Below are 10,260 nucleotides of genomic sequence, written 5' to 3'. Positions count from 1 at the left end.
GCGACTAAAGGACTACCTCTTTCAGAGACTATCCTTTCAAGCAGGTGGCCAGCTGAAGCCTAACGCTTATTAAAAGCACTACAAATGTACATGTTGTCTAGTATGGGACCAGAGGCTGTCAAAACCCGCGGGGGCAAGGAGGGGTTGGAGCTTTGTTTCAAAGATTTGACAATTTTCCAGAATTTAGCTGGAAAGTATTAACAAAAAAAAACGAGTATATAAACTATTCGAGAATACTTGGCTTGTTGCAAAGCAGTTTTGCTCTGCCGCATTCGGATTGTGTGGAAATGATCAACTGTGTGTTGTCGTGTTTCGTGTTGGGTGTCTAATAAGCATGGTCCAGACAGATTTGTGGTAATTCCAAAATAAAGGTAATCAGCGATGCTGTCTGCTTGACGTGACACCAGAAAACAGTGCCACCTAATGGGTTAAAAGAAAACAACAAGAAGGATTCACAGGAAGCTACGTAAACCGCGGAAGTGTGCGTCATTCCTGGAGAGCGAGAAAGAAAGCAGTAACAAACATTGGCCCATTAGTCTGTGAAAAATTCGCAATAAAACGCAAAAATGCGTCATTGATATTTTCCACGGTTATCAATCGTAAAAGCCAATAAGGACAACGGTACGAAATGGCGACTGGGGGTGGTGGCATCGGTCCACCGTCCAATCTTGAAGGACGAGCATCAAATTTCGCCCATTCTGGAGCGGGAAGAAATGCTGGAGTGGCCTCGAATATGCCAGTCCCCGTGGTCGCAGCACCAATCTCACCCCCGTCGGGTGGCCTTCACCGGGAGCCTATGTACAACTGGCAGGCCACGAAGAGCTCAGTAAAAGAGCGCTTCGCGTTTCTCTTCAATAACGAACTGCTCAGTGACGTTAGGTTTATTGTCGGTAAAGGTAGACAGGCGCAGAGGATACCAGCGCATAAATTCGTCCTAGCTGCTGGTAGTGCAGTATTTGACGCCATGTTCAACGGGGGAATGGCCACCACCTCGGCCGAGATAGAGTTACCTGATGTGGAACCTGCAGCCTTCCTAGCCTTGCTAAGGTAACATCTATTGACCGACCATGCACTGCATTGCGATATAATATATTTGTAGAGAGGTGTTGTTACCCCAGTACGTTAGTTAAATTGTTCCCCTTATGTTATGAGTGCTGACATTGCATTGTCTGTATGATAATATGAATGTATTATTAAGACATTAGAGGCTGCTGCCTACAGGCATAGACTGGAAATCACTGGCCACTTTAAGGAATGGAACACTAGTCACTTTAATAATGTTTACATATCTGGCATTTCATATGTATATACTGTATTCTATACTATTCTACTGTATCTTAGTCACTTAATAATGTTTACATATCTGGCATTACTCATCTCATATGTATATACTGTATTCTATACTATTCTACTGTATCTTAGTCTGTCTGCTCTGTCATCGCTCGTCCATATGTATATAGTGTTAATTGATTCCTACTTAGAATGGTGTGTGTTGGGTATATGTTGTGTAATTTGTTAGATATTACTGCACTGTTGGAGCTGGAAGCTCAAGCATTTTGTGACACCTGCAATAACATCTGCTAATTACGTGTATGTTACCAATACAATTTGATTTGATGTGAGTTGATGAAACTGATATCAAATGAGGCTCCTGCCTGAGCTCTTCCTAATTACTATGCATAATTACCTCTTTTAAAAAATGAAATGTTTTTCTCTTCTATATGCAATGTCAAGCTTTTGTTTTAGAAGACAGACATTCTGGTGTTCTGGAAGCCTGTACATCCCACCTTCTTTGACCACTTACTGTGTGTGTGTGTGTGTGTGTGTAGGTTCCTGTACTCTGACGAGGTCCACATAGGACCAGAGACGGTGATGACCACTCTGTACACGGCGAAGAAATATGCCGTTCCTGCTCTAGAGACTCAGTGTGTGGAGTTCCTTACCAAACACCTCAGGGCAGACAATGCATTCATGCTACTCACTCAGGTATATAGGGCTGCTACTATAACTCCTATTGCATAAACTATTCTACATAATACTGCTACTCACTCAGGTATATAGGACTGCTAATATTAATTCATATTAATTCAGAACAGGGTAATCAAAACTCCAAAAACTAAGCCATGACTGAAGATAATACACAGGCCTAGATGACTTGGGTAGTACTACAGAATAAACTAGCTTAAACACAGGTCGCATCCCACACTGTCCATGTCCACTGTCCAAAGTATTTGCGTAGGCCAATGTGCTTCCAAAACAAAACATCTTAAAAAATGTAAGGTATATTCAAGTGTTCTTGTTTCTTGTTTTTGTTCTGTTGAGCGAGCAAGTTTGATCCTAGAATGTTGTATATTACGTTATGCCTTTATCACATCAAGTGCAAATTGGTGTGGCGGTACTTGAACAGACGACTTCCCCATGTGTCTCATGCTGATGTGTCATCTTGGACCGTGCTCATTCTTTCTGCAGGCCAGACTATTCGATGAGCCTCAGCTTGCCAGCCTCTGTTTGGAAACAATAGACAAAAGCACCGGTGATGCCATAAACGCAGAAGGATTCACTGACATTGACCTAGGTATGCATCAGTATGGCCTATTATTCACACAGGAACATATCCCAATGATATACAGTGGATGACATACAGGAACATACCCCAATGATATACAGTGGATGATATACAGGAACATATCCCAATGATATACAGTGGATGACATACATGAACATACCCCAATGATATACAGTGGATGATATACAGGAACATATCCCAATGATATACAGGAACATATCCCAATGATATACAGGAACATATCCCAATGATATACAGGAACATATCCCAATGATATACAGTGGATGACATACAGGAACATATCCCAATGATATACAGTGGATGACATACAGGAACATATCCCAATGATATACAGTGGATGATATACAGGAACATATCCCAATGATATACAGTGGATGATATACAGGAACATATCCCAATGATATACAGGAACATATCCCAATGATATACAGGAACATATCCCAATGATATACAGGAACATATCCCAATGATATACAGTGGATGACATACAGGAACATATCCCAATGATATACAGTGGATGATATACAGGAACATATCCCAATGATATACAGTGGATGACATACAGGAACATATCCCAATGATATACAGTGGATGACATACAGGAACATATCCCAATGATATACAGTGGATGACATACAGGAACATATCCCAATGATATACAGTGGATGACATACAGGAACATATCCCAATGATATACAGTGGATGATATACAGGAACATATCCCAATGATATACAGTGGATGATATACAGGAACATATCCCAATGATATACAGTGGATGACATACAGGAACATATCCCAATGATATACAGTGGATGATATACAGGAACATATCCCAATGATATACAGTGGATGATATACAGGAACATATCCCAATGATATACAGTGGATGACATACAGGAACATATCCCAATGATATACAGTGGATGACATACAGGAACATATCCCAATGATATACAGTGGATGATATAAAGGAACATATCCCAATGATATACAGTGGATGATATACAGGAACATATCCCAATGATATACAGTGGATGATATACAGGAACATATCCCAATGATATACAGTGGATGATATACAGGAACATATCCCAATGATATACAGTGGAACCGCCAATAGACTTATAGTGTTGTTGAAAAGGAAAATGCTATTGCAACCTCTTTGCAATAAGGTATTGAGACCAAAAGCTCAATAGAAGTGTCATGTGTTTAATACCAGGGATACAGTTAGCTGAGTGTTTACAATTAGAAAGCTCACAACACAATTTATATTCTTCCCTTGTAGGTGTCACCTCCCCAGCTCTACATTTATTGACCCCAATGAGTATCCCTCCTTTCCCCTGTGGAATGTCCATGCTCCTCTCTGTTTAGCCAGATGTCAGAATCACACCCCGTCCATCTTCTGTTCTGGGCCTGACCCTGCTCATTAGGTCATGGTTTCTAAATGAGCGTACACACAGTTTCATGGCCTAAACTCCATTAATACTCACAGTAATCTTTCACTAAACAGGATACAAACTAACTACAGTTTAACTTGAAACATTTGAATAGAATCCATCAGTATTTTATTAGGATCCCCATCATAGGGGTAGTGGAAGAAATTGACTGCTTTAAGTGTATGTTGGTTTCTGGGTGCATTCTGGAGGCAATTGAGTTTAACCTTTGACCCTAACCCCTTCCCTTTTTGTTATACTGTGTAGACTAGACCTAACACTGAACCTGTGTTTTTAGATACGCTGTGTGCAGTGCTGGAGAGAGACACCCTGGGGATTCGTGAAAACCGTCTATTTGGTGCGGTGGTGCGCTGGGCGGATGCTGAGTGTTACAGGCAACAGCTTCCCCTCACCTCTGAGAACAAACAGAAGGTTCTGGGCAAGGCCCTAACCCTCATCCGCTTCCCACTCATGACTGTGGAGGAGTTTGCTGCGGGTGGGCATCTCTCTGTCTGAGACATACACACAGAGACAGAAAGACAAACACACACACACTATCTAAAGTTGTAGTTTAAAATGCTAAATAAGTTAGGACTCTGCTTTGTCAGATTTCACATATCCTAAATGTTATTACTTTTTAACACGAGTAAGCACTGCTTTTCATCAAGCTCAGTTATGTAAAATGTAAATACTTGAACATACTTGTAACTTAGAATTCATTTTGAACATAACGGTGTATAATAATTTTATAAATGTGTTTGTGTTTCTGCTGTCCATTGAACCCAGCCCTAGAAACCAGTTTGATATTAATTCTTGTGCAACAGGGCCTGCCCAGTCTGAAACCAGTTTGATATTCTTTCTTGTGCAACAGGGCCTGCCCAGTCTGGAATATTGTTCGATCGGGAGGTGGTAAATCTGTTTTTACACTTTACAGTAAACCCCAAGCCGCGGGTAGACTACATTGACAGGCCCCGCTGCTGCCTCCGAGGAAAGGAGGGCAGCATTAGTAGGTTCCAGCAGGTTGAAAGTCGCTGGGGATACAGTGGCACCAGTGACAGGATCAGGTGAGACTGTGTACCTGCTTGTCTACACCGTGACAATGTCCTACCGGCCCCCCACTATACAATTACAATGACTTAAAGCCCTTGCACAGAAATTACTTTTATTTGGCTCGTATTTGTTTTTTGGACATGCAAATTATTCAGACGGAAAAATATAAACTATTAATTCTAATTCAGATGATGGTGTGTCAAATGCAGCCTCAGTACAACACTGGTTTGTCCTTCCATAACCTATAAGCCTTTTTCTACAGACCTCGGTGGAGAGAAACACTTATGAGCGGCAGGTGGCCTAGTGGTTAGAGTGTTGGGCCAGTAACCAGCAGGTGGCCTAGTGGTTAGTGTTGGGCCAGTAACCAGCAGGTGGCCTAGTGGTTAGAGTGTTGGGCCAGTAACCAGCAGGTGGCCTAGTGGTTAGAGTGTTGGGCCAGTAACCAGCAGGTGGCCTAGTGGTTAGAGTGTTGGGCCAGTAACCAGCAGGGAGCCTAGTGGTTAGAGCGTTGGGCCAGTAACCAGCAGGTAGCCTAGTGGTTAGAGTGTTGGGCCAGTAACCAGCAGGTGGCCTAGTGGTTAGAGCGTTGGGCCAGTAACCAGCAGGTAGCCTAGTGGTTAGAGTGTTGGGCCAGTAACCAGCAGGTGGTTAGAGCGTTGGGCCAGTAACCAGCAGGTGGCCTAGTGGTTAGAGTGTTGGGCCAGTAACCAGCAGGTGGCCTAGTGGTTAGAGTGTTGGGCCAGTAACCAGCAGGTGGCCTAGTGGTTAGAGTGTTGGGCCAGTAACCAGCAGGTGGCCTGGTGGTTAGAGCGTTGGGCCAGTAACCAGCAGGTGGCCTAGTGGTTAGAGTGTTGGGCCAGTAACCAGCAGGTGGCCTAGTGGTTAGAGTGTTGGGCCAGTAACCAGCAGGTGGCCTAGTGGTTAGAGCGTTGGGCCAGTAACCAGCAGGTAGCCTAGTGGTTAGAGCGTTGGGCCAGTAACCAGCAGGGAGCCTAGTGGTTAGAGTGTTGGGCCAGTAACCAGCAGGTGGCCTAGTGGTTAGAGCGTTGGGCCAGTAAGAAAGGTTGCGGTTTTGAAACCCAAAGCCGACAAGGTTCTGTCAATGTGCACTTGAGCAAGGCACTTCATCCAGATTACTCTGGATAAGTGTCTAATAAATGACAAAATGTCAAAATAATAAGTCGGTTCAACATATTTTTGGAGGGGGGTTGCTTCTGGCAGAGCCATAAAAAACCAGCCACATCACTGTTTTACAGTGGTGGAACATTTCAATGCAAATCAACACCCCCAGAAAAGTTTGAGATGGTTGTTCTTCTATTGAAATGTGTGCTGTTAAAGGAGTCAACCAGTTGAATTTGAGCGATGGTCTTTCTCCAGCATCATACCTCTTCACCACACCCCCATTGGCAGAGACGATTGCATGTGTATTAATAAAGGCAGTGTTCATCTCCCATTGGTGGAGTTTCTACTGCATGTGTATTAATAAAGGCAGTGTTCGTCTCCCATTGGTGGAGTTTCTACTGCATGTGTATTAATAAAGGCAGTGTTCGTCTCCCATTGGTGGAGTTTCTACTGCATGTGTATTAATAAAGGCAGTGTTCGTCTCCCATTGGTGGAGTTTCTACTGCATGTGTATTAATAAAGGCAGTGTTCGTCTCCCATTGGTGGAGTTTCTACTGCATGTGTATTAATAAAGGCAGTGTTCGTCTCCCATTGGTGGAGTTTCTACTGCTTGTGTTTTAATAAAGCCTGTGTTCGTTCGTTTGAGGTTTCTAAAGGTATCTTGTCATTTCCATCTCCTGTAGATTTAATGTAAATAGAAGAATATCAGTGGTGGGTTTCGGACTGTATGGCTCGATCCACGGACCTACGGACTATCAGGTTAATATACAGGTAAGCATTTAATAATGATGAGCTAATGATGTTATCAGCCTGGTAGCCAGACCAAATGTGTCCTGTTAGTGCTTCAGTCACACCATAACTTCTCCAATGTTCCTTACTGCGTATGAAGCACTAAGAGATCTGGTTACCAGGGTTGTGTCGAGTAGGGCACATAGTAACAAAACATTTTGCAATGGAAAACCAAAAACCTGGGTTATTAGACAAGGTCAGGTAGTACCTTTCAAAATGTTTTTGTCCCCTGTTTGGTGCCAACTGAACACGATATATGTATTTTTTTTAAGCTATAGTGCAAACAGTAATTGACAATAATTGTATCAATTTTTTTTCTCCAGATTATTGAGAGTGACAAAAGCCTAACGCTAGCAACAAACGACACGGGCTTCAGCTGTGACGGAACAGCCAACACGTTCAGAGTCATGTTCAAGGAGCCGGTGGAGATTTTACCCAACGTTAACTACACCGCTTGTGCAACCTTAAAGGTACGCTCACCCCATAACGACAGTACTCAAGTGCAACCTTAAAGGTACGCTCACCCCATAACGACTACTCATGTGCAACCTTAAAGGTACGCTCACCCCATAACGTCAGTACTCAAGTGCAACCTTAAAGGTACGCTCACCCCATAACGACAGTACTCATGTGCAACCTTAAAGGTACGCTCACCCCATAACGTCAGTACTCAAGTGCAACCTTAAAGGTACGCTCACCCCATAACGTCAGTACTCAAGTGCAACCTTTTAAAGGTACGCTCACCCCATAACGTCAGTACTCAAGTGCAACCTTAAAGGTACGCTCACCCCATAACGTCAGTACTCAAGTGCAACCTTTTAAAGGTACGCTCACCCCATAACGACAGTACTCATGTGCAACCTTAAAGGTACGCTCACCCCATAACGTCAGTACTCAAGTGCAACCTTTTAAAGGTACGCTCACCCCATAACGACAGTACTCAAGTGCATGTTTACAAACAAATAGGCTATTGTGTTTTATTTTTGCCTCTGCTGCTAACAGCAGCATGGTTATTATAGACTTGAATCAAATGTTGATGCAAACTAGTTTTGGTCTGTATTCTACTAGTTCATCAACCCTATGTGACCACAGTTGAGACTTTGTATCAACATTTTAATCGTCAGCTCATCTTAAAGGGATTGTTCACACAAAACAAAACTACAGTATAAACAGTTATTTTTGTATTGTGTCCATTAGTTCACTGTTACAATTTTTTAGGAATGTTTTATGTCAAGTTTTCAAGGTGGATCATTTCAGTACGTAGCGAAAACTGCGTTTTGTGCATAATTTCTCTATGTTAACAATCCACTTGTCTCCTGTAGGGCCCGGACTCTCACTACGGCACTAAAGGGTTAAAGAAAGTGAGCCAGGAGTCCGCCACGGGGACCAAGACCACCTTTTTCTTTTTCAGCTCTCCTGGGAACAACAACGGCACGTCAGTGGAGGACGGACAGATCCCAGAGATCATCTACTACACCTAGACAACTCCTCACCACACCTGGGTCCTGTAGAACCATGGACCCGGACTCGTCCATGAAATAGTTTTGCATTTTGGTTTCCGTTGCAGCACTTAAAATAAAAAATGATGTTGCTTGTACTATTAAACATGGATCCCTAGTAAACACGACTGGGTTGTGTTCAGTAGGCAAACTTGTTGCAGCTAGAAACGTCATGAATAGAGATGACGTGATGACTCATTGCGGCATGTTTTTTCTAGGTAATGTATTTCTTTCTGAACGTTCCGCAATGTTGTTCCCTGCTGAACAATGCCCTGGATCAGGTAGACACCATCTACCACACCTAAACCAGGGGGCCATGTTCTGTAGGCATAGAATGGAGGAAACGGAGTGCGACTGGGAGGTACTACCTGAGCTTGTCCAATAAGAGGCACTTGTTTTCTGTTACAAAATGTTTTGCTATGGTGTGCTCTAATGAGAACTACCTATGAGGTTGGGTAAGCCTGAGAGTGGAATGGAATGGCGCACTTCAAGAAGGATTGTAGCCTGGTCCCAGATCTGTTTGTGCTCTGGCTGAGTCTATTTCTGTCGTTGTCCAAGACGATTCCAGAAGGAGTTGGCAAAAGGGCAGAAACAGACCGACACCCAGGCTAGAGGGATTGTGCCTTCTGCTGTTCAGGAATGGATACAAAGACTTTTTCCAAAAGGAGTGGAGTAGTGTCAGTCTAGTCTGCTGGTTTGTGAACTTGGATGTGTGCGAGACCAGTGGATGCTGGTGGGAGGAACTATAGGAGGACAGGCTCATTGTAATGGCTGGAATGGAATAAATGGTAAGGAGTCAATGTGGTTTCCATATTTTTGATACCGTTAAATTGATTCCATTACAGTGAGCCTGTCCTCCTATAGCTCCTCCCACCAGCCTCCACTGTGAGACATTTGACATAATAGAACTGTAACTCAAAAAGGATTGTTACATGTAGAGATGTATAATAGGACTGTGGACTGGCTGGAATCTGGGTGATGGTAGACAATGACACAGTTGGAAATGTTCTATATTCTACTACTGGCTTTCTGTGGTCTTTACCTTCATCAGGGAATCACCCACTACAGTGCTGTTGTATTCACTAGACACTGAAACGGGAAGGGACTACCTGAAGAAACTCGTTTTCATTGCAAAACGTTTAGCTATGGTGTGCACTTATGAATACACCCCATGTAGTGTAAAATCGCAGAGTGCCCTTCACTGGTCGATCAATGTCATTTCGTAGTTTGAATGCTGACGTGGTAAAAGTTCCACTGTTTTCGTGCTTAACCTTCATTGATTATATTTGCAGTAACGTCTGAGTATTTGTGCGTATGTTAAAGTTTGCCAATGTATGTTACATGCTTTAATTTGTTTCCTTAGCATGTCATCTAAGAGTAAGACAGGATAATATTGTGACTGTTAATTGCTGAAACAAGTGGAAATGTATATTTTTTATCTCTCTGCAATAAAGTATGTTGACACCAATGATGTATTTGTCTGATACCTTCTGAAATTATTCAGTGTAGTGTCATTAAAGCTACAGTCTGGGATCTGTGAAGTTGTTCAACAATACATCACAGATTTAATGCTCTCAAACACACCCATAATCTGGGAAACAGTTCAACAATACATCACAGATTTAATGCTCTCAAACACACCCATAATCTGGGAAACAGTTCAACAATACATCACAGATTTAATGCTCTCAAACACACCCATAATCTGGGAAACAGTTCAACAATACATCACAGATTTAATGCTCTCAAACACACCCATAATCTGGGAAACAGTTCAAC

The 10,260-nt window shown here is 42.7% G+C and overlaps 1 protein-coding gene across 2 annotated transcripts; it reads left to right on the top strand.

Moving 5' to 3' along the window:
* The first annotated feature begins 468 nt into the window (after positions 1 to 468).
* LOC115117746 (BTB/POZ domain-containing protein 1-like) lies at positions 469 to 9,949 on the top strand. 2 transcript variants are annotated; one of them, XM_065012202.1, is made up of 8 exons: positions 469 to 1,047; positions 1,830 to 1,986; positions 2,470 to 2,575; positions 4,320 to 4,517; positions 4,956 to 5,085; positions 6,877 to 6,964; positions 7,306 to 7,452; positions 8,305 to 9,949. In XM_065012202.1, the coding sequence occupies exons 1-8, from the start codon at positions 629 to 631 to the stop codon at positions 8,461 to 8,463; spliced, it is 1,404 nt and encodes a 467-aa protein (XP_064868274.1). In that variant the 5' UTR covers positions 469 to 628; the 3' UTR covers positions 8,464 to 9,949. The 2 variants fall into 2 exon arrangements, with proteins under 2 accessions (XP_064868274.1, XP_064868273.1); XM_065012201.1 differs by having other exon boundaries at positions 4,893 to 5,085.
* The last annotated feature ends 311 nt before the right edge of the window (positions 9,950 to 10,260 follow it).

Source organism: Oncorhynchus nerka, linkage group LG27 (assembly GCF_034236695.1).
Source record: "Oncorhynchus nerka isolate Pitt River linkage group LG27, Oner_Uvic_2.0, whole genome shotgun sequence".
Taxonomy (NCBI): Eukaryota; Metazoa; Chordata; class Actinopteri; order Salmoniformes; family Salmonidae; genus Oncorhynchus; species Oncorhynchus nerka.
Note: the sequence above shows the minus strand (reverse complement) of the source record. Positions and strands in the feature narration are given on the sequence as shown.

Bases quoted from the DNA above. Each gene is read 5' to 3' on its own strand.
- LOC115117746 (XM_065012201.1), top strand. From the start codon at position 629: ATGGCGACTGGGGGTGGTGGCATCGGTCCACCGTCCAATCTTGAAGGA. The intron at 2,576-4,319 runs GTATGCATCAGT...CTGTGTTTTTAG, and splicing joins ATTCACTGACATTGACCTAG to ATACGCTGTGTGCAGTGCTG. The intron at 7,453-8,304 runs GTACGCTCACCC...TGTCTCCTGTAG, and splicing joins CCGCTTGTGCAACCTTAAAG to GGCCCGGACTCTCACTACGG.